General features: G+C 38.2%; 4 protein-coding genes and 1 long non-coding RNA gene across 8 annotated transcripts; 1 reads left to right on the top strand and 4 right to left on the bottom strand.

The window, feature by feature from the left end:
* Positions 1-1114: 1114 nt before the first annotated feature.
* LOC108135193 (intraflagellar transport protein 88 homolog) lies at positions 1115-6207 on the top strand. The gene is made up of 8 exons (XM_017255815.2): positions 1115-1355; positions 1412-1608; positions 2580-2820; positions 2874-3633; positions 3733-3932; positions 4707-5613; positions 5891-5980; positions 6042-6207. The coding sequence occupies exons 1-8, from the start codon at positions 1227-1229 to the stop codon at positions 6167-6169; spliced, it is 2652 nt and encodes an 883-aa protein (XP_017111304.1). The 5' UTR covers positions 1115-1226; the 3' UTR covers positions 6170-6207.
* A 362-nt stretch (positions 6208-6569) lies between these two features.
* On the bottom strand, positions 6570-12183 carry LOC108135282 (lysosome-associated membrane glycoprotein 1). 2 transcript variants are annotated; one of them, XM_017255963.2, is made up of 4 exons: positions 11988-12183; positions 8471-8782; positions 7635-7856; positions 6570-7576 (listed from the first exon to the last, which is right to left on the bottom strand). In XM_017255963.2, the coding sequence occupies exons 1-4, from the start codon at positions 12040-12042 to the stop codon at positions 7236-7238; spliced, it is 930 nt and encodes a 309-aa protein (XP_017111452.1). In that variant the 5' UTR covers positions 12043-12183; the 3' UTR covers positions 6570-7235. The 2 variants fall into 2 exon arrangements, with proteins under 2 accessions (XP_017111452.1, XP_017111453.1); XM_017255964.2 differs by lacking the exon at positions 11988-12183 and adding an exon at positions 8859-8875.
* Positions 12184-13078: 895 nt separating this feature from the next.
* Positions 13079-14701, bottom strand: LOC108135300. Of its 3 annotated transcripts, XR_005977496.1 has the most exons (4): positions 14335-14701; positions 14110-14223; positions 13747-14049; positions 13079-13691 (listed from the first exon to the last, which is right to left on the bottom strand). It is a non-coding gene; the product is annotated as an uncharacterized LOC108135300 (long non-coding RNA). The 3 variants fall into 3 exon arrangements; XR_005977497.1 differs by having other exon boundaries at positions 13750-14049; positions 14110-14701; XR_005977495.1 differs by having other exon boundaries at positions 14110-14701.
* A 5610-nt stretch (positions 14702-20311) lies between these two features.
* LOC121467369 (histone H1-like) lies at positions 20312-21169 on the bottom strand. Its single transcript, XM_041708787.1, has one exon. It carries the CDS (start codon positions 21148-21150, stop codon positions 20401-20403), a length of 750 nt encoding a protein of 249 aa, XP_041564721.1. The 5' UTR covers positions 21151-21169; the 3' UTR covers positions 20312-20400.
* Positions 21170-22727: 1558 nt separating this feature from the next.
* LOC121467416 (histone H3) lies at positions 22728-23231 on the bottom strand. Its single transcript, XM_041708848.1, has one exon. It carries the CDS (start codon positions 23196-23198, stop codon positions 22788-22790), a length of 411 nt encoding a protein of 136 aa, XP_041564782.1. The 5' UTR covers positions 23199-23231; the 3' UTR covers positions 22728-22787.
* Positions 23232-23311: the final 80 nt, after the last annotated feature.

Genomic DNA, 23311 nt, shown 5'->3' on the forward strand with positions numbered 1-23311 from the left:
CACTTCGTTTGGCGCCTTAGGTCCCCTTGTCTTTATTAAATCTCCCCAGCTAAATTGTTTAAAATAACACAAGGAAAGGTCCAGACACTGGCTGCAGTTTGTTTAACCTCAGGCATCATTTCTTACTTAAACATTGTAAAAATGTCATAAAAAAAAGGTTGACGGCTATCCAGCACGTTTGTGCATTCATATGTACATGCATATCATTATTTTTCTCTGAAAGTCATTACTATGTACATACATACACAACACCAATTTAAAATGCATCTTTAAGGGGGTTATCTGGTCTATTATTTTTGTTATTTTAAAATATAAGCAACTTACACTAAAATTGAAGCCCAAAACTTAGTAAAAACAATGAAAGGATCGATACAGTTAGATAGCTTTTCCATTGTTTTTATACTGATTGGTTTGCTTTTTTAAATTTTAAAAAGTTGCTAAAATTCCTGCTTTGCGACCATAAATAAATTCATACAAACTACACACATTTAAACCGAACATAAGCCGATTACGATTCTATACCGATTTTTCTGTCTCCGAAAATAGTGTTTTTTACAGTTAGACCCCTGTTGTCTTCATTAACATCTGCAAATGGCGCTTAACATATACTTTACAGGCGTTAAAATCCTAAATCCGGAGCTCTAGCATTTGAAAAAGCAAAACAACCTTTATATAAAGTTAAAGAACGTTCTGTTTGTAGTAAAAAATACCGAAATCGGTTAATCAACAGGCATTATCAGGTGGTAAATGTTGTTATCTGAGCAAGTTTACAACTATAGCGCAATAAAATTGACTGTTACATTGTTATTCAAAAAGGACATATTTTGTTTTTTAAAAGGAAAGAAAATTGGAAAACAAGTTTTAATTAATGTTTTAATGACATTTATACATTTACAAAAGAAAAGAATTTTGGGAAAAAATGCTGACGATATTAAATTTATTTGATTTAAAGTATCGTAAGATCTTTAAAGCTTAAACATTATTTTATTATTCAAATAAATTAAGTTTTGTCGCTTCAAAAAATTTAATAAAATTTTTGAAGTTGGTATTTTTTGGCTGGTCATATACCAATTTAGGAAAATACCGCCAGTCTGACTTCTGATCACCAAGGAAACTTGACCAAAACAAACGCCAACCCCCTGACATTGGTTATTATTAAGACAAAACAAACATATTTTGAATAATCGGCCTTTGATTTACTGCCGAAGAATATCAACTTAATCAAAATGAATTCTAAAAGCGATGTAAGTAATAACCCACAATTGTTGGAAGCTGGCTCTGAAACAGAAGCTATTCCTCCTCCACCACCAACGGCGGCTGGCAGGCCAAGGCCGCCCACTTCTCAGCTCTTTTCGGTGAGTCCTGGGAATTTATGGCCATTTTAGTTCCCTTAGTAATTCCTGTAATTCAGCGCGGCAATCTGGTTAGTAGTCGAGCAGTAGGAGGCGATAAGTCAGGTCTAGCTAGGCCATCAACTGCAGTCCGGGCGGTAGGCTATGCGGCCAATAGCGGATCTGCTGGCCAAAGGTTTGACCAGTTTTTCCTCGAAAAAGCCAAGCAACAAACTCTCTCGTCGACAAACGCTGTTGATGCCGCCAAGGAAGTAAAGTGAGTAAAACCAAAGATTTTTATACCCTTGCAGACTGTATTATAATTTCCGACGTTATAATGTATATATATTCTTGATCACCATCACTAGGAGAGTCTTTCTAAGCATGTCTGTCTGTCCGTCCGTCCGTCCTCCCGTCCGTCCATTTCTACGCAAGCTAGTTTCTCAGTTGTAAAGCTATCTGCATAAAACATTCAAAAAAGTTGTCTTCCTGTTGCAGGTAGTGTATAGGTCGGAACGACCGGGAACTGCTGTTTTAAACCCTTGCAAAGGGTGTTGTAATTTGAGTCAGAAGCTTGCAACACAGTGAAGAAAACATCTCCGATCAGGAGTGTCAATCTAGCCATGTACGTCTATCCGTCCGTCCGTCCGTTTCTAAGCCGGATCGGACGACTGTAGCATATATCTCCCATAGAAACAATCGAAAAAATAAATGAAAAAAAAATTTGATTACTTTGCTGTTTTTCACTTTAAATCGAAATTTAAATGTTTTCAATTGTATATACACTTCGGCTTTCCGAAGTTTGCTTACTTTCTTGCTTTTTAGGTATGGTGTGGTTTGGTTTTTGAGGTATGGTAATAGTGTATTATTTCAGAACAACGTTTTTAATTTCATTAATATCCCATGGAAACAATCGAAATATTAAAATTTTATTTAACAAAATTTAACTTTTATATTTTCTATTTTTTTTTTTGTAATTCTTTTGGACATAGTAATGGAATAATAATTCAGAATTAAAATCGGAAAACAATGACGTGGGAACGATCGAATAATTGAGCTGAGAAAAATAATAGCTTCAATGATTTTAAACATATACGCATATATAATTAGAAATTTAGATGTATTAAAGAATATTGAATTTATGTAATAGCTGCAAGGGTATATAAACTTTGGATTGCCGAAGTTTACTTCCTTTCTTATTTTATAAACATATTGGAAAATGTCTAAAGATTAGCTTAATGATTATAGTCCACAAATCAAGTACAAGAATCTGGAGAGTAAGATCGTAAAGCTCTTAGAATCATCAATTGTATTGGCTTGGCAAAGCACTTCTGCTCGATCGAGTGGTGATGCAACCTCGGAGGTGAAGTCGGCATTGGCCGAGGCGTTGAATAAGGCAAAGGAAGCATTCTCATTGGATCGAACCTTGCACCGATTTCGTGACCAGCAGGGCGAGAATGTTTATCACAACTTCGACTTGACGTATGCGGTGAGAGACTATAGTAATAGCGTAAAAACAAATATAAAATGTTTTGGTTACAGGTGTTCTTTAATCTCGCCGAGCAGTACGAACGTAATGACTTGCATATCGAGGCCCTCAACACTTACAGCATTATGACCAAGAACAAGATGTTTCCACACGTCAACCAGCTAAAAATTAACATGGGCAACATCTACTACAACATGGGAATCTACCAGAAAGCCGTAAAAATGTATCGCATGGCCCTCGATTCGGTTCCGAAGAACTTGAGCCAGCTGCGGCTTAAGATCCGTGAAAACATTGGAGTCCTCTTCGTTCGCATGGGCTCCTACTTAGAGGCCGCCTCCAGCTTTGAGTTTATTATGTCGGAGCGGGCGGACATTAAGAGTGGCATCCACCTCATTCTGTGCTACTACGCAGTGGGCGACGTGGAGAAGATTAAGTTGGCCTTTCGTAGCCTTTGCGATGTCCAGGCCGGGGAAACGGAAACCGATCTAGGTAGCGAGAGCAATATCATCAAACTGCAGCAGCAGGCGGACCAGGTTGGACAATCTGACGATCCGGACATGCACAAGTCCTCACATCGCGTAGACAACGGTGGCGTGGAAGTGGCGGTGATCGATGCAGAGGGTGGAAACTCGTACGAAAAAGTACAGGAGTCCGTGAAGGTTTCCGCAAAGGCAAAACAGCGTTATGTTCTCAGAGCCCTTAAGAAAGACGAGCTTGCCGTTTACACCAATCAACGCCGTAATGCGGAGAAGCGATCCATTACAATGATTGTGGATCTGATCTCTCCATTAATCGAAGAAAACTATAATGATGGTGAGCTTTTATGGGCAGTATCGATTTATCCATTTAATTTAGTTTTTCGAGCTTTTTGATTCCTCACGAAATACATCACTTATTTAACATGCTTTTCAGGCTATAATTGGTGTATTGAGATCATCAAGACGTCAAATCTGGCCTGGTTGGCCAACGAACTTGAACTAAATAAGGCTCTAGTTTACCTTAGGCAAAATGACGTAAATCAAGCGATTGAAACGCTTCAAATGTATGACCGTAAAAGTGAAGGATCCCTGACAGCCAGCGCTCTGACCAACCTCAGTTTCATCTATATAAGTGTAAGTTTTGGATACACGAAAAACATTTAAGTTGTAGTTAAAGGTAAAATCTGCGAGCTTTCAAACGTTAAATTTAGCGGGATGAATTCATTTTAACAATAAAGTTTGAATTAAACCTTTAAAAGTCATGGTATTCGGTTGGTTAAAATTGTTTTATTAATTTTTATAAATCTACTCGAGTAAGATGGTAAAGTTTGCATCCCAGTTAAGGCCCTATAGAGAAAATAGTTTCAAGTTATTTTGCACAGAATCTATCCAGTCTATATGTACACCCAATAGAGGACTCCAAACTGGACAACAAGACTCCAGGATTGGGTGTCCTTGTGATATAAATAAAGTCTTTGTGACATAGGGATCATTGAGTTTTTTTGAACACCTTTATTCCATTTATACGAAAGACGTGAGTTGCAATATGTTTGTCGTCGTAGACCTACGTCATATAAATCCGTGTTAAAACGTTTTCAAAAAGCTTGGTGATAGTGACAACTTTAAGATACTTCTATTCTTGCTTGTATTTGATTTATTTCCCTTCTCATGCAAATAGGTAGGAATTCCGAAATTTTTAAGGACAGGGTAATCAATCCGTGTAGTGGTCTGCACAGGGTCTCTGGGCATTAACTAAAAACTTTATGAAGTCCTTTTACTGACATTATAATACCGTCTGCAATGGTATGATGAAATAAAAGAAAATCCGTCTAGGAACTTCCAATGATTTCATGATATAAAAAAACTAACTGTAATACCTTTTTTGTTAACAACAAAATTATTTTTCAGCTAGGCAACCTGGAAATGGCCACGCACTGTCTTAACCAGCTTCAGGAAATTGGAGCGCTGGAAAACAACGCATTAGCTTTGATCAATGCCAGTATAGTAGACATGCGGAAGCAGAACCTCAATTCAGCACGCGAACGTTTGGAGCGAGCTCTGCAGCTTCAGCCGACAAACTTTGAGGCCAACTACAACCTCGGCCTAGTGGCCTTGGCGCAGCAAGATTTCGATCTGGCCGAGGAGCGTTTCGAGCTTCTAAAGACCCAATTGATGACGCCCCATTCTGTGCAGCACAGCCATGTGTTCTATCAGCTGGCCAAGTTGCAAGAGCGCCGCCTTGGAGGCGGATTTATGGCCACCGCTACACCGGGAGCGGCACTACAGGCGTATCTCCAGGTGCTTGGCATCTCTGCTGCCGACATCGATTCGCGGCTGTTCGAGAAAGTCGGGTCCCTATACGAACAGATACAGGACCATCAGGAGGCCAACCAGTACTACAATGAGGCGTACCGCATAAACATGAGCGACATCAGCATCGCCAGCTCCATCGGCTCCTACTACATTAAGCTCCAGGCCACGGAAAAGGCCCTGTACTACTACGAACGGGCTGTCCTAGCCGATCCCAACGATCCAAACCTAATGTTGCGTATTGCCAGTTGCTTCCGCAACTCGTACCTGCCGCCCAAGCAGTACCTGGGCATGTTCCAAAAGATCTACGCCCGTTTTCCGGACAACTTCACCTGCGTAAGAGCTTTGATGCAAGTTACCAAGTCGTTGGGCTTGGGTGATTTGCATGATAGGTACGCAGTGGACTACGCACGCCTGCAAAAGCAGCAGCAGGAGCGGCAGAACGAGCAGCGATACCAGCAGCATCGGCTCTCTTCGGCGTCCTCGTCCAGCAGCCGCTTGCGAAGTAATTATAATATAATAATACTTACTATATGACCGAAACGCACACACAGCTCCTGACTCAGATCGACATGACAGACTTTCCCGATTTGTGGTCGTTATAGTGGGCGTGGCAACGTTTTCAAATAAACTTGCTATGCATAAGAATAAATGGAAACTGCATGTTAAATTTCAAACGTCTAGCTTTTATAGCTACCGAGACCTCGACGCTCAATCGGACGGCCAGACAGACTACATGTTAGTATCTTTGCAATCACATATTTTCTTAACTAATCCTGCAGCTATCAGGCAATCTAATGAGGAACGGTTGCAAGAGAACAGCGATATCTCCAAAAGTATGACCTATACTCAGAGTACCGCCACTTATTCCGGTAAGATTTTGACAGCTTCTAAGAAAACTTTTGTATTGTGTTATATTTTTTGTTATTGCAGTCCAGCAGTTTGATCCTTTGGGACCTCCAACAGAACGTCCTCGCACTGGCATATATCGAGCACATCAGAGCAAAGACGATTCAGATGATGATACAGAAATGAATGCCGAAAGCTTGTTGCCCCTTTGAATAAATATTTTTGTCAACAATAGAGTATATCGTGTTGTCAGTTGTTGCGGCGTATTACCCTAGCGTTTACTTATTATTGTTGTTGTCAAGTTTAGTATACTAAACTTGAGTTTTTTGGCATACAACAAATAAATAAATGGTCAAAAGCCTCCCCTTTTGGTTTACGAAGTAAATTCATAAATTTAAAAGCTTTCCCAAGAATATCTTTCAAAGTTACAACATTTCGGTGTTTGCTAATCACGTTAAAACACAATTAAAATTCATCAACATCTTATTCTTTAAATTAATTGGTTAGGTAGTTAGATAAAAAAAAGGTGGCTTCTTTAGCGACCTAAGACACCAACGACCAGGGGCCAATCGATTTAAAAAACCTCTTTCCCATTTTCTAAAACCAATTATATTTATTTTTTATTTTAAATATAATCTTTATTGCGCTTTTCAGGCCAGTAAAACATACATATTGACGTTCCGATATAATGTTTGAAAATTTTAAGTGTTGACCGTTTGGAAAGAAAACTTGACCGTTGGTATCGTCAAATATGCGAATAATACGTTTTAATCATAATTATTAAAGGCAGAGCCCAGGCCATCGCTCCGTTTCACCACATTTGAATGACACGTTAGTTACATATAGCTGATTGGTTTATTGAATAAAATGTGTGCTTCTATTAATTGCAAGTTTAAAATTTGGTTGATCTTCTTAAGAAAATTGTGTCGTTGAAAAACTTGAATGAGTGAGCTGTTTTAAATTTACAGTACAAATTTTGACAGTTACAGACACATAAACAGCGTTTTAGATCATACTCCTTGATATTCTTCAACCATTATTTCGATTCAAGATTCTTTAATTCTCGTCTTCTCCCACTCTCGCGAATTTTATGTTGTCTTGGACAAAACAAACCACTTTAAATTCAACAAACCAAAAGATACAAAACAATTTGGATCGTTTCCCATACTCACAGACAGCTTCCAATTATTAAATTCAATCTTAATTTTCTCTCTAACGATTTGCTTTTCTCCTCAAAATCCATTCCAAACCTGCCCTAAAGAAGCAAATGTTCTTCCTTTAGAAGCTCATGTACCCGCGGGAGGTAGAGCGACGCCTTGCACACAGATACGATATGAGAACTACCAATATCAGCGCGGCTAATGCGATGCCAACGGCTATGGGCACCACGTCCGACGTTTCGGAGCTGTCACAATCATGTACGTCAGAGAATCCTGTGGCGTTTGAGGTCCGGAACGCCTCCACCTGGACGTGACTGACGCTTATCCATCCAATCAACTGCTTAGCATCCAGGGTCTCGGTCAAATTCATCTTCTGAACGCGAGTACAGTGGTATGACATCTTTTCGGGTGTCTTGAACTCTCCATCCCCCCTGTGAATCAGTTGAATCGTTTGGTTTTCTGCAATAACCAAATAAGTGACACATTCATAGGTAAAAAATATTCTAAGCCTGCATACCCTTGGCATCGGGAAAGTCTTCGGTCAGCACATTCAGATGGATTTGAATGGATGAGAGCACGGTGGTGTCGTTCTTTTTGTCGAAATACATCAAAAACGATTGCTTGGAAATATCAGGACCCCAATTCAGATGAATAACCTGGAATGTCTGACTTGCACACTCCACGTCTTCAACCGATGCGTTGCTGGGGATGTTATACAGGCCGTGGGTGAAGTTTCCATCTAAAGGAAAAGAACGGAAATCGTTAAACAGATATCAATACTCATAAATGCCTTGCTTCTGGTTAACTCGGTCGGAATATAAATTAATATAATTAAACCATATATGTTATAATATAGATGCTAGACCTCCACAAAGTTTGTAAAATTAGTTTAAACTCAACTTTTTACATTTCTTTAAAAATACACACCCTAAAACCGAACATATTTTTTATATACCTTCAACAGGAAGACAACTTTGGGAGAAGTTTTATGCAAAAAGTGATGTTTATAAAGAATATATATACTTTATTAGGGTGGGGAATGTCTACCTTCACTTCTAAATGCAATTATAATATAAGGTCATAAAAAATGTTAATGTTTGTTTCGATTTTGCGTCATGGAGAGTCTATTTCCGCACGGTTTTGTATACCAAAAACTAAGCTTTTAGCTTTTGTTCTAGAAATTTTCAATAACGTTACATGAAATCCTCGAGAACCGGTTAAGATGATAGACAATTAAATAAACTTTCGACCCACTCTTCCCTAAATTGCAAGCCAATCGCATAATTTGGTTTTACGGTTAGTACTTTAAATTTTCATTAAAACCAATCTATAACGCGAAGTTAGTTTACTTACCCTTTGCCTCATAGGTAAAGTTAACTTGAGCTGCCATTTGGAGCATAATGCAGGAGGCATTCCAGGTGCCCACAGAGGGAGCCGGATAAGGTTGAGGGGCATGGGTCGTGGTAGGCACTGGTCCTGGTGTGGTCGTCGTCTTTGGTGACTCAGTAGAGGTTGTGGAGGTTTTTGGCGGCGTGGTCGTTGAAGTTGAGGTGGATGTGGTTGTCGAAGTCGTTGAGGTTGATGTGGATGTGCTGGTCAGTTCCGAAGTCGTATCTGGAATCTTAAATTCGGCACCCGGCAAACTTTTCAACTTTTGAGAGAGCACTGAAATAAAAAGGTGATTTTGAATTTTAGAAAATTATTGTATTTAATTTTGCTTATTAAAATTGGTAAGGCATACTTTTTTGTTTGTACAGCCTTGTTCTAGGGATAAACAATCAAACTGTCATACAAATCGATTCCAGTGAAATTGTTTGAAATGCAGTCCAAATGTTGCGGTTTGTCATATGTTTTAGTGAGCGAGAACTGCAGATATCAACTGTGGAAAGTGCAAAGGAAATTGCCATTTTCTATTTTTTGAAAGCTTCATTTTATGGACATTTGTTCCAAGCAAAATGATGCAATTTTATTTTAACAAGAAAGGAAGCAAACTTCCGCATGCTGAAGTTTATATACCCTTGCAGATATTGGAAAAATTCATTATTCTTTACAACATTTAAAATCGATTTATATATATACCAATAGGTCGGAAATGTCTTCTTCACTGCGTTGCAAATTTCTGAGTGAAATTATATAACTCTCTGCAAGGGTATAAAAATTAAAAGCATTTGTTACAAAATATTAGAGAAATGGATAAAGTCCAAAAGAAACTTGAAACTATTCAAGCGAAGACATTCGTATTGGCTAAGCTCGCAATCAAATGATAATATAAAAAACTTTGTCCTATATGGGAATTCCCAAAAAAAAAAGGCCAGTGTTTTTTCTTTTGTATTGATTTAATGAACAAATTAATAAACATATAAAATAAAATATTTGAACAGACAGTCGAAACATTGCTAGATCGACTCTCCTAGTGTTGCTGATCAAAAATAAATATACTTTATAGGGTCGGAGAAGGAGAAGTTCTTCACTGCGTTGCAAACTTCCGACTGAAATAATAATACCCTCTGCAAGGGTATAAAAAAGGCGGAGCTAGGCCAATCGAGCAAATGAAGTGTCAATATATGTACATACAGTTTAGCTGCGATTGCATTTTCTTTGTTCCTTTTCCGCGAAGCTCTTTTATCAAGAATATGAGTCACTTGGCACTCGATGAATAATTAATTTGTCTAATAATTGAGAAATCAAATGAACTGTATGGGACAAAGAGTTATAGATATTTACACATGTTGAACAAATTAAAGCACTTATACGAGTGAAGATTTAAAGGTTATGTCATTTCGCATTGTGGTTGTTGGGCCGATGATAAAAAATAAATTTAATTTTCAGGTCAAAACATGTCAGCAGCTTTATATAGCTTTTCTGCCCCTTTTTTACTCCTCCGCCCCTTTTCCACTGCTCGTATACAGTTATTAAACAACCCAATGTAGAAAATACTTGTTTTTGGCACCTAATCAGCGTTGGTGATTCATACACTAACAGAATAATTGTAGCATAAACAGATTTGTACACCCTTGCAGAGGTATTATAGTTTAAGTCGGAAGTTTGCAACGCAGTGTTGGAGACAATTCCGACCATATAAAGTATAAATATTCTTGATCAGCATCATAGGAGCCTCGATTTAGCCATTTCCTCCTATCCGTCCGCTCGTCTTTCCGTTTCTACAAAAACTAGTCTTCTACGCAATCTAGTCTGTCTCTCCCAAAAGTTGTCTTTCTGTTGCTGGTATTATATAAGTCAAAACGAGTCGGATCGAACGACTATAACATAAAGCTCCCATAGGAACAATTCGATATTTCCGATTAAATTCCTTTTATTTCCCGATTAATTTTTGTAGATGTTTATAATTATTTAATTCTTGCAACAGCTACATGGGTATACACACATATACATACATTTCGGCTTGCCGAAGCTAGCTATTTTTCTTGTTATTTATATTAATGTTTATTGAGATGGCGACACATTAAACTCTGCACACAATGTGTAGTCATACATATATCAACCCAGCTTGCCCGTTCTAGTTCAATGCCGTTTGTAAATGCAGTCTAAAGAGATGACCTTTAAATGCAAGTTAAGTAAGGAAACGGATTGAGGATAGGTTGAAAGCAGACAAGAGGCGTGTCTCGCCCTAGACATGTAATACATTTTCCAGGTGAAGAAGAGAAATGTTGGAAAAATAAATCTCATGTGGTAATAAGATTCGCCACAACCATGCAGGAAAAGTGTAAGAAAACAATGACTAAATGGCTATGCATACAAAGGTATGCTTGCTGGTTTTTGCTAGTGTTTCAATACAAGTTAAAGGAAAAGCTAAATGAGCTGAGGAATTGTTGTTGTAATTGTATTGTTTTGCCAAAAAAAGCCAAACAGAGCTTAATGGTTAGATTGTAGTGGCAACATTAATAATACTATTACCAAGTTTTAAATTTTATATTTGTAACAATTGCTTGCTGGTCGATAATTATCTATTCCCCATTTCTGCCTAATCTGCTTATTCTTATTGTTGTTAAGTACAATATGTTATTCAAATGTTATCAGCGAGACAGACTATCGCATAAACTAATGTGTGACACATTCGGAATGGTAGTAGTTGTAAAACCGAATGCTCCCGCCATATGGAAACTAGCAGTGGAAAATTACATATCTGGCGAGCCTCAGACCACAAGAAATCGGAGACTGCAAATGACATTAACTAAAAGCGGAGTAGTGCGAGATCCATAGGGGAATGACCGTTCACAAAAGACGCCCACATCGGCGAAGGCAGTAGGCAGAGAACAATTGCTTTCCGCGTTAGACAAATAAATAATTATTAAGATTGTGCTGAGAATCAAGTGTAATTACGTAGCTGATGAAGGGAGGCGACGGCAAGATGTTAAATTAAATACATATGCCTGCATTGCTGCGATTCTCGGAACGCAGGTAGTCGATGCCAGCTGTATTCGATGCCAGCTGTATTCGATGCCAGAGGGTGGGTGGGGAGGTGTCTGGGGGCTGCAACTGTAAGGGCCACCATTTTGTTGGAACGAAGAGTAACGGACGACCAAAAACTTCGATAAAAGTGGAAAACTTCAGCGCTGACGGATTATTGTTGCTCTTTGTTCGCAATGCCAGAGCCCCTAACGCAAACTCTTTTAATCGCTCGTACTTTCGTGACAATTTTCTGTACTTTTTTTTCGCAGATAAAACACTACAAACTGTCCCAGCTGGTTACGTGAGCGCGAGCGAGATGGCGAGTGAAGAGCGGCAGATAAACGGCAAATATAAATAATTTGCGATGAATAAGCACAATGAACAAAGGCCTCCAGAACGACGCAGTTTTTTTTGTTGCTGTAAGCAAAGGGTTTGCTAGGTTTGTCATTTGCTCACTCACCTGCGCCACTTAGCATTAGCAATGCTGAGCAGGTCAATAATTTGCTAGCGAACATACTGAATGCCTATCTGTGTAAGTCTTGCTGCGATTTTTCGGTCCGTTCACTCCACTGGCAATTGACACTGCTGCAATTATTGCTGTGATTTTTTCACCCGTTCACTCAGGGAGACTATAATATGTGCACTTGTCAGTGTTACCAGATGATGAAACTGGTTTCCCACAAATTCTGTTGAGCAAGCATGAATTGTCACTAAAAAATCCCAACAAATTCAAACGCGAGCTACGAATTTAATAACTGCGTTGTAAAAATACTAGAAATAACGGATATGTCATTTTAGCGAAAAAGTTGGAGCGGCTCATTCACACAGGCACCCGCTGACGCAAAAACAGACGATCGGCCTTCTAGAGGTAAACAGTCCTGAAAAGAAGAAGAAGACACAAAATTCAAAATTTCCGTCAACAAATTGGATTTAAACGCTAAATTAAATACAATTTTAAACATTCGCAAGTGGAAAGTTTTTCCACTGCTAATGATATATCCACTGATGTTGGCCTATGATGGCCTACGGGAACACCCGATCCATTAATTTCTGGTATACTTCCCCAAATATGTATATGCACTCATACTTTTCCGCGCTTATTGTAGGTCCTTCAGATAGAAGTAAATATATCATATATCGAATGGAATTTGTTCATTTATAAAAATTTTTGCCAAAATACGCAGACTTGGCCAAAACGCATCTCCATCTCCGAAAAATTCCAAAAATTGCCAAGTAAAAACATTTAAATACTTAAAAAATACTGAATCACAACAGTTGTAGCGAGTTGTAGCGACTTTTTCCGTCTCTTTCTAGCGCAAATACCTCTCAAGGAAGAAAAAGCCATCTAAATAGGGTATATATTTTTGAAACATATGATTTGCGATCCGTCATCGAAATCGTTGCAACTGTCACATCTGTTATATCGTCTGCCCACAGATTTCACAAAAAGCAAAACAAAATCAGCTGATCGTCAAAAGTACCCCACATTTCCCACCAGTTTTACAACAGAAAAGTCGAAATCACACAAACAATTATTTACTATCACTGACAAAAAAATTAAAAACAACATAAGCTTTATTAAATAAATAAAAGCAAAAAATTGTCTTTGTTTGCATCAAGGAGCTGTTTGTGGCTGCTGCAGGCGGTGGCTGATGCAATTGTGATTGTTTCAGATTTGCTGCTCCGCGTGGACTCAGCTAAATCATCTAAGCCTGCACCTGCCACGTAGCAGCAATCCGCAGCAATCCGAAGCAAGCAGAAGCATTAGCAGCAATAAGCAGCAACCAGCAGTAGTCTTGCGCACTTTGGCAGCAGCATCTTCAGACTTAAGCCAGCAGCATATACAGACGTTGGTAGCCAAACCTACAGGCATCGGCAATTGCATCAGCAGACTTCGGCAGCAGAATCAGCATCACCAGCAGTTGCATCAGCAACAGCAGCAGTTAATGACGAGCACGATCAGCGGAATCCCAAGGATCAGGAGCCACATTCGATAATACTTTCGGCCCGTTCTGGGACCAAATACCCGTGCCGAGCAACTAGCTCATCCCTGCGGCCACAGACACATTGCCCCTTGTTTCCGGGCCCCTTCAGGTTGTCGACGAATTGCAGCTGGGCTTTCATTCCTTGCCCAACTTCCCTGGCCAGACACCATGTTTTAGGCCTAAAATTGTTTGAAAGTTTATTAATTTATCCTGAAAATATGTGTTAATACTCACCACCTTTATGCAGTGTACAGCTAATTCGGTATTGGGACCGTGCATTCCACGCGTCCAACCACATTTTAATTGAGTCGCGAAATCTAACGAATGATGGGATTTGTTTAGATGTACTTTCCTCTCCTGCACGTCTTTCCCTTTCCCTTACAGCTCCTCAGGATAGCTTCGACATCCGATATCGGTGCCGTAACGAAAGCTCTGACCGCACTTGTGGAGCACTTATTTGTTTTTGTGTACTCAAAACATTTCCGCTTTGACCACCTTTACAAATATGCGGTGGTATTTAGTTGATATTAAAGGTTTCTAAAGAAAGGATTAGCTCATTTTAATGTTATATCTGGATGTACATACATTATAGTTTACCAAAATTAAATGTAAACAAACAGTCGAGATGTTTGTGTAAATTGCTTTGGGCGGGGACATGATGGATTAGACTTCGGTGGTGGGTAATGCCCGCAAAAGTAATTCTTGAGGCACCTAACGGAAGGATGCGTTGTGGCGCCAAATTTGCAATTCAAAAATTGTAAATATTTGCGTTTTTGTTTTAATTTTTTTTTGGCTAGCGATGGTAATTTTAAAGTTAGTGACCTGATATAGGTGGAGAAACTTCGATGTCGACATCGATATGTTTTCAAAACATCGGTAGCATCGATGTTCCGCAAGCCAACATCGATGATTTCCATCTCTAACTGCGCATCGAACAAGGAAGACGTGTATTGCCCTCTTTCCACACAGTCTACTCGTTGAAAAATAATCTGGTGTAATAGTGTTGCTTCTTGGGACTTGGGGCGACAACTTTTGGCCAACACCTAGGCAATAAAATGAGCCATTGGATTTGGCCGTAATCCCACTGGGATCTTCGCTTTGGGCTCCTCTGCCGTGATACCTGCTGCTGCTGTTGGCGGTTGCCTCGCCTTATTGAGCACTTTTACTTTTGACTTTATCTCAAACACCACTACTTGACTCAACTAATCACTTTGGATGCCAAACTAAGAATAGCAGCTAATGACGCCGCAATGAAGGCGGCAACCTATCTCTCTACCTATTTGGAGAAATTCTCTCACTCAGGGAAAATCGGACAATTCGGCCTGTTACCCCGATTCATCTAACCCTGCCAGGCCCCCGATCCTCCCCAGACAGATCTAGATGGCGCCACCGATTCTTACGTTGCATCTAGATGGCGTTGCAGCTGCACCAAGCGCTACATTTTATTAAATAAATATAGGAATTAAAAAACGTTTCTAAGTTATTTTTGGAGTGGTTTAAAAAGTTTTTTGATTTTTTTATAACATTTGAGTGGTTTGTGTTTGTTCCACACAACTTTTCTCCCTATAAAAATCCCACTATATCCAAGCCGAAAAAAAAAATTTAACCTTAATTTCGTTCAACAAATTGTTTTCTTTGTTTAATAAATAAAAAATTCTTAAACGTTGTTAAGCTGTTTTCCGAATGTGTTAAACAGTTTGTTAATTAACGTTTGTTAATAACGTTTAAATGTTCAATATAGTTCGTGCTTGTCTTAATGAGCATGAGAAAACCAACAAGACATGTAAATCGACAAAAGCAGCTTTCCCAGAATCACTACCAGCTTTGCCAAAATTAATGCTCTCGCTTGGGCATTTGAACAAATTTACAAACAAAACCAAGACATGTCTTTACACAGCTTATCCCTCAGAACACATCAATCCCAAATAGAATCTACAATAGAACAATTTATATCCGGACCCCATAATAATATAACAACCTTCAGCAACCAAAACACCAGAGATGGTGAATGGGAAGACTCTGATGAACTTGGACTCACCAATGCGGAAGACCTTCTCAACATCCTCAAATACAAAAATAACGAAAGAGGCCTCGGTCACGATAACACCAGCAATTTTGCTCTAAAATGTTTCAACAAACCACTACTTAATCACATCAGCATTATTTTCAACCACTGCCTTAAGTGCTCATACTTTCCCCAATATTGGAAACACTGCAAAATCATCCCAATATTAAAACCAAATACCAACCCTAATCACTTGTGCAAATATAGACCCATTGCTGTTCTCTCCGCAATCAGCATGCTATTTGAAAAAGTTATTCTAAAACAAATCAATAGACAAATAAAATCAAAAAACATTCTACAGACAGAACAATATGAATTCCGGGAAGGAATATCTATCAACCATGCACTGATATCAGCCAACAATTTGATAATTGAGAATATACTTCGTAGTTGCGCCACTATAGCCTGCGCTCTCGATTTCGAAAAAGCTTTCGATACAGTGTGGACACAGGGCCTAATCTACAAAATGAAAAACATCCATAGATTCGATCTCAACACCACAAAAATCATACACATTTACCTCACAGATAGAACTTTTAGCGTCTCCAACCCGGAACACACTGAAAACTCTATGACCAGAACTATAACGGCTGGAGTGTCCCAAGGCTATATACTAGCTCCCATACTATATAATGGTTATTTAGCAGATATGCTCCACAGAAGACAGCGATGACGACTACACCGAAGATTCATCCGAGTCTGAGGAGGCAGAAGAAGAAGAGGATGGGGAAACCGATGCCCCCATCACCCAAAATCAACTCGCCAGCATAATGGAGGAACTAACCCTCCTCCGCGAAGAAAATCAACGCCTGAAGGACGAAGCCACAGCCATCAAACGAAACTTCGACGACAACATCAACAACAACAAGAACTTCCCAAACCTTGAGAAACCCTGCACAAAACCAGCAAAGAAGAAAACAACGATGTCATCAACAACTCCACAAGCTGAAGAACTAAACAAGCAAGTAAAAAATATACCTGATATTGTAGTCTTTAATCAAAACCCAAAACTATTACAAATCGCCTTAAAAATTGTTATTAAACCAACAGAATTTATATTAAACATTATAAATAAGAATAGAATTAATGTAAGTTATTCTCTCTAGACCATTTTGAAAATGTAAAAAAACTCATGACTGAACGCAAAATGAGTTATTTCTCTTATACACCCAAACAACTCAAACCTCACACTATCATCTTAAAAAAACTTCCCCCAAGCGTTTACGAAGGAGCAGAAATAAAGAAAGCCAAAGCTGAATCAGTACCTGAACTCGTAATATTATCCATCCAATAGTACAAAGAAGTCCTTTGGAAAATAACTATTTAAAAGTCAAACCAAATCAACTCTATTTTTAAAATAAAGAGCCTACTGAACTGTAAAATAACATTTGAAGGCTATTAACCTCACCCCAACGAAATAAAACAATGCCGAAACTGTCAACGTTTCCTACACGTTGCATCTAACTGCAACATGCCCTATAGATGTGTAAAATGTGTTGAAACACATGCACCAGGACAATGCAAGGTTAAGAAAAATGAAAATGATAATGCCAACGAATTAACAAAAACACAATGCATTAATTGTAATGGAGAGCATACAGCAAACGCCAAAATATGCCCTAAAAGGGTTGAATTACTAGAAATATTGAAACATAAAAGAATTGAGGCAAAAAACAAATCTACCAAAATAATAAACAAAATCTTACCCCAGAATAAAACCACCCAAAACAGAAGCTTCTCTTCACTTTTCAACCCACCTTCCATATCATCTCCTAAACAGAACATAAAAACTTCAAACCCTATTCTACAGCAGCACATGAGCAACGCTCTAAAACCAAACCATAATCATACTTTAACCTTTGAAGGAATAAACAACGACTCCATTAATCTACTAGGAAAAAGCATTATTCAATGCATAGAAATAATGCAAAAAACGATCCTAAAATATCAAAATAAAGAAGACCAAAACGCAAAGAAAGCTATCCTACTAGACTTTATTCTACAAATATCCCAATAATTACTCTTAAAGTTATATTCTTAAATGTTAATGGCATCAGACTTATCCGAAAAAGACATGAACTTAATAACTTTCTAAACACTCACCGTCCAGATATCCTACTAATTGCCGAACATCACCTCCACCAGAATAACCCAGCCCTATTAAAAAATTACAAGCTAATAAGACAAATCAAAAACGTCCTTATATGTCTACACAAAAACCAGGAACCTCAGTTGGAATATGTTTAAAAAACGAGTTAAAATATAAACAAATACTATTGGAACCATTTATTTCTATCGAAGCGGTAGCTATACAAATATCATATAAAGATAGACTTAATAGGGAAAAAAATATAATTTTCGCTTCTCTATACAACCGTCCACAAGATAAACTCCACACACAAGATCTAGATGACCTTATAAAAGCTTTAACTCAAACCACAAACTGCTCCGACATTGTCTTCGGGTGCGATCTCAATGCCAAGCATCCGTCTTGGAATAAACCCGACTATAATCCAAGTCACAGAAATCAATCTGGAACAACACTAGATAGCTGGATTAACAGAAACCTAAATCTTATCATCCATGCACCTGTTGAACCAACCCGACCAAACCTAGGACAACGATTATATTCATCCATAGACCTTTTTATACAACATATGAGCCCTCCGATCGGAACACATCAACTCGGATACAGAAACTTATCTACGCTGATGACATCCTATTACTGGATTCTGGTGGATCCGTTCATAGAACCGAAACTGATATGAATATTTTTTTGGACTCACTTTGTGGATATTTTACAAAGTAGCATCTTAAATTAAATAGTAGCAAATGCGTAAGCATCATTTACAAAGGGCCAAGAACCTGTAACCTCTACCAGAGTGCAAAAAAATTCAACCCAAAACTGTATATCTATTATAGCACCCCTATTCAGAACAAAAAACACTTAAAGTACCTAGACATTATATATGACGAAAAGTTAAGCTTCAAGGAACACATCGACTACATCATTATAAATCATATTTTAAACCAATTTATAATGATAATATAATCAACCTACTAACGTACACATATAAAAAACTTATACAACCTATTTTAATTACGGAAATGTAGCCTGGATGAGCCTGAGCCCCGCTCAAATGGAAAAAATACGAATCTTTGAAAGACGGATATTACAAAAATCAATAAGCTATCAAAAACGTTCCCAATAAAAAATTATACTCTAACGCCAAGACAACAAGAATAGACGAAATGGCTCTTAAAATACTAAAAAATTCATTACTTATAACAATATAGATCAACGAGAAATCCCCAATGGGGAGTGCCCAGAACTAATCTCAGTTCACTTTATCAGACACCTAGAAACGGCAGGAATCCTCTACAACAATAACAAAGACATTATATTATATAATAGAAAATTCCAATCACTTAACCCAGACGACTGTTTTGTTTATACTTAGTATACTGATTTGCAGTCACTATATTAAATTACCTTTCCCCTGTAAATATACCTTCTTAATAAAAAAAAAGCCCTCTTAGTTTTAGGATAAAAACAAACCAATATGATCTCAGGTTTTTTCCAGGAAAGTTTTTCGTGAAACTACAAAACAAAGAAACATGAAACATGACATAAATTAAGTACAAAAGGACAAGTATACATATAAGTGAAAACTAATGCCCCGATAAGCGAAAAGCGCAGGGCTCAAACAAATTTAATCAATCCAAGAAAGCGTAAACATGAATTTTCGCAACCATGTATTACTTTTAGGAAAGTAAATTGTATATATCTTAACCACCAAACTTGACAACAAACAAATTGAAAATTAAAATTCCACTGTCATTTGTTGAAAAGGTGGAAAAGTGAAGGGAAAGGCAAAGTCCCGCTCCAACCGTGCCGGTCTTCAGTTTCCTGTGGGCCTTATTCACCGTCTGCACCGCAATGACAACTATGCCGAGCGTGTTGGTGCCGACGCTTAGAGCTGGGAAACATCTATGGTGGCTCCATTCGATACTTTTTAGATACAATTTTGCTCATTGATGTATCGGCCCCGGTGGCATCGAATGGTATTTTTATACCAAAACCCGGTGCACATTTTCTCATTGAAACTGTCATAGGTTGTCTTTCCCGCACTTACGTGAAATCGTATAGTTAAAAAAATAAATGAGCAATGAATGAGGTGAACAATGTAGTGTCATAAGCCCATAAGCAATCTCGAATGTATAATGCTTATTTTATATATTTTTTGCAATAGTACTTAAAACTACTACTACCTCCACCTCCAATTTTTTGGTTTCTCAAATTAATTTGTTTGTCAACAAGCCCAGCTGATTGACAGCATGACCGAAGAACACGAAATCGGGCAGTGATGGTAATCGTCAAGTTAGTGACGTGAGATGTCCGATGAGTCGGAATCGATTGTTTGGACTGAGTGGCATAGGGGTTAGCCCATACCGATGTTAAACGATATTTTGTTGGTGACACACTCAAAAACAGCTGTTTTCTACATGCAAGGTCGGCGCAATTTTTGATTTCTTTCTGTATGTTGTTGTATGGTTAGAGCTTTTGGTCAGCATTATTAAATTAAATTTAAAGATGTTACCAGCAGCACAATTTGTCAATTAAAAAAATATTAAATTTGTATATCTTAATTGATTTATAAGCTTAATAGACTATAATTTGAATGTTTTTAAATTGAAAGTTTTTTTCTCTTGTTAACGAATGTTGTAGCCCTGAAAAGGGCTTGTTTAAACAAATTTCAGATTTGAAAATCTAAAATTGCGATTTTGAGCGCGGACTGGTACAGATACTGTACTTTTCCAGTTTACTTCTTAGCAGCCGTAGTCTTTACTTTCGGCTTCTTAGCGGTAGCAGGAGCAGCTGCTTTCTTTATCACCTTTTTGGGCTTAGCTGACGCCGCTGGTTTGGCCTTGGGTGCTTTGGCCACCTTCGGTTTCGCTGCGGTAGTTTTGGCCTTTGTTGCTGCTGGTTTTGCCTTCACGGTTCCAGTTTTCTTGGCATCCTTGGCTTTTGCCTTCTCGGTTTTCTTTTTCTCGGCGGTCTTTTTGGTGGCCACAGCCTTCTTAGCTTTGGGCTTCTTGTCAGCAGCTCCGGCAGCTTTCTTGGCGGTGACACCGGTCTTCTTAACGGCTACCTTCTTGCTTTTGACCTTTTTATCAACAGACGCAACTTTTGGCTTGGGATCCTTCTTGGCCGAGGCTGACAGTTTAAATGAACCAGACGCACCCTTTCCCTTTGTTTGGATCAGCTTTCCATTGACCACGGCCGATTTCAAGTACTTCTTGATGAATGGAGCCAGTTTTTGGGCATCGCATTTGTATGTGGCAGTGATATATTTCTTAATTGCCAGAAGCGAAGAGCCGCCACGTTCCTTCAAGTTCTTGATTGAAGCGTCCACCATTTGCTGAGTTGGCGGGTGCGATGGTGGTGCAGTCGGCTTCTTTGCCTTTGTGGCAGCAGATCCAGTTGCCTTTTTGGCAGCCACCTTTTTCTCAACTGGCGCTGGTGGGGCAGCCACTGGGGACGCGGACGTTGCAACTGCAGAATCAGACATCTTTGTTCACTCGAAAACACTTTTTTGTTTAGAAAATGGCGCGCGCGCTTGCCGCCGACCTCCTTCATTCGGATGAGAATCGAGGAGGAGAGCACTTTAACTATGGGTCTGACACCAGTCATTTACTGTGCAAATGTTTACTTGAAGTGCAAACTTATTTTCCTGTATTTAGAGTTTAAAAACTTTATTAAAAACAAAGTATTTATTTTTTCACATTCTTAAATAATCCATAAAGTTCTTAGCATTTTTTAAATTTTAATATTTGGTTTTGGCAACCTTTAATAGCTGAATGAACTTGACCATTGACATTTGTAACATGAGCAATTTTTTTTAAAACCTATTTTAAAATAAGAAATCTATTAATTACTTGTACAATTGTCAATTAAAAATGAAATTTAAACTTTTTTCTTTAAGAAACACTGAAAATATACTTACTTTTCATTAAATAAGTTACTTTATTACTTGTTTTAAGTTGAGCCTAGGCTACATAAAAAGTTGGCTTTCAAGGGAGAAGCAGCCATAGTTTTCGGAATGAAAAAAATATAAATATTTTTAAATTTCATAGTTATTTGTGATTTTCTTAAGCAAATTATTTGTTTGCTTTAGTCGATTACATTTTTCAGATGTTTTTATTTGTAGTTTGTCCAAAAGAGGCTTATTTGTGCCTCATATATGAATCAAGTTAAAGTCACATTGAAGATTATGTAAAAAAAATTTAAATTTTATTATATTGTTATTCTTTTTTATTTTATTTATTAAATTACGTATTCGTTAACGTTGCGAAGCTATATTCAGCAAGTGTTTAACATTTTTTCGATTTTTTTGATGACGTTTAAAAGTGCAATAAAGTTCGTGCTTGTCCCATATAACCTTGCCCCTTGTATAATCCCACCAATTACCAACCGAAATAAAAAACACAAAATCTATCTTTTTTAATACATTTGATGTTTTATTAAATAAATATAGGATTCAAAATCGTTGCTAAGTTATTTTTAGAGTGATTTAAACAGTTTTTTGATTTTTCTATAACATTTGAGTGGTTTGTGCCTGTTCCACACAACTTTGCTCCCTATAAAAATCACACTATATTCAAGCCGAAATAAAAATATAAACTTGGTTTCGTTCAACAAATTGTTGTCTTTGTTTAATAAATAAATAATTTATAAACGTTGCAAAGTTATTTTCCGAATGTGTTTTTCAGTTTTTCAATTTTTTAACGACGTTTGAATGTTTAATATAGTTCGTGTTTGTCCCATACAACCGTACCCCTTGTAAAAATCCCACCAAGTACAGACCGAAATAAAAATGTGATCTGTTTTAATATATTTATTGACTCATTAAATAAACAAAGAATTTTAGAGTGATTTTAAAAGTTTTTAATTTTTTAATGACGTTTGAATGTTTATTATAGTTCGTGCTTTGCACATACAATCGTAACGCCATTTGAAACTACCACACCTTCACAACGAATCATTAACTGAAATAAAAAACGAACATAATACATATTTATGAATTAAAAATAAAAAAGCTTGTAAAATAAAAATAAATATCTCATTGAATGTATTTTGTGGTCCTGAAAAGGACCGATTTGTATAAAATATGGTAGCGCAATGGTGGCCAGTTGATGCAGTCTCAACTTAAGCCCGCTCGCCGCGAATGCGACGGGCCAACTGGATGTCCTTGGGCATGATCGTCACACGCTTGGCATGAATGGCACACAAGTTGGTATCTTCAAAGAGGCCGACCAGATAGGCTTCGCTGGCTTCCTGAAGAGCCATCACCGCCGAGCTCTGGAATCTCAAGTCAGTCTTAAAATCCTGAGCGATTTCACGCACTAGACGCTGGAAAGGCAGTTTGCGGATCAGCAGTTCGGTACTCTTCTGGTAGCGACGGATCTCACGCAGGGCCACAGTGCCGGGGCGATAGCGATGTGGCTTCTTCACGCCTCCGGTGGCTGGGGCGCTCTTGCGAGCGGCCTTAGTAGCCAGTTGTTTGCGTGGCGCCTTGCCACCAGTCGATTTGCGAGCGGTTTGCTTGGTACGAGCCATTATTGATTTGGATGTTCACTACTGTTCACTTCACGTCTAAAAACACAATAAACGTTCGGCGCGATCGCTACCTACTTATATAGCAAAAGTGGAGGGTTGGAAAGAGAGAGGAG

The sequence above is a fragment of the Drosophila elegans genome, unplaced genomic scaffold (genome assembly GCF_018152505.1).
Source record: "Drosophila elegans isolate 14027-0461.03 unplaced genomic scaffold, ASM1815250v1 contig_397, whole genome shotgun sequence".
NCBI classification, from domain to species: domain Eukaryota; kingdom Metazoa; phylum Arthropoda; class Insecta; order Diptera; family Drosophilidae; genus Drosophila; species Drosophila elegans.

What these genes read in the sequence shown, in the direction of transcription:
- LOC108135193 (XM_017255815.2), top strand. Translation starts at nt 1,227, where the DNA reads ATGAATTCTAAAAGCGATGTAAGTAATAACCCACAATTGTTGGAAGCT. An exon ending in ACTTCGACTTGACGTATGCG is followed by an intron (nt 2,821 to 2,873) that starts GTGAGAGACTAT and finishes TTTTGGTTACAG; the next exon opens with GTGTTCTTTAATCTCGCCGA. An exon ending in CGAAGAAAACTATAATGATG is followed by an intron (nt 3,634 to 3,732) that starts GTGAGCTTTTAT and finishes CATGCTTTTCAG; the next exon opens with GCTATAATTGGTGTATTGAG.
- LOC108135282 (XM_017255963.2), bottom strand. Translation starts at nt 12,042, where the DNA reads ATGTTCGCTAGCAAATTATTGACCTGCTCAGCATTGCTAATGCTAAGT. An exon ending in GCTAATGCTAAGTGGCGCAG is followed by an intron (nt 8,783 to 11,987) that starts GTGAGTGAGCAA and finishes TTTTTATTTCAG; the next exon opens with TGCTCTCTCAAAAGTTGAAA. An exon ending in CTTTACCTATGAGGCAAAGG is followed by an intron (nt 7,857 to 8,470) that starts GTAAGTAAACTA and finishes CTTTTCCTTTAG; the next exon opens with ATGGAAACTTCACCCACGGC.
- LOC121467369 (XM_041708787.1), bottom strand. Translation starts at nt 21,150, where the DNA reads ATGTCTGATTCTGCAGTTGCAACGTCCGCGTCCCCAGTGGCTGCCCCA.
- LOC121467416 (XM_041708848.1), bottom strand. Translation starts at nt 23,198, where the DNA reads ATGGCTCGTACCAAGCAAACCGCTCGCAAATCGACTGGTGGCAAGGCG.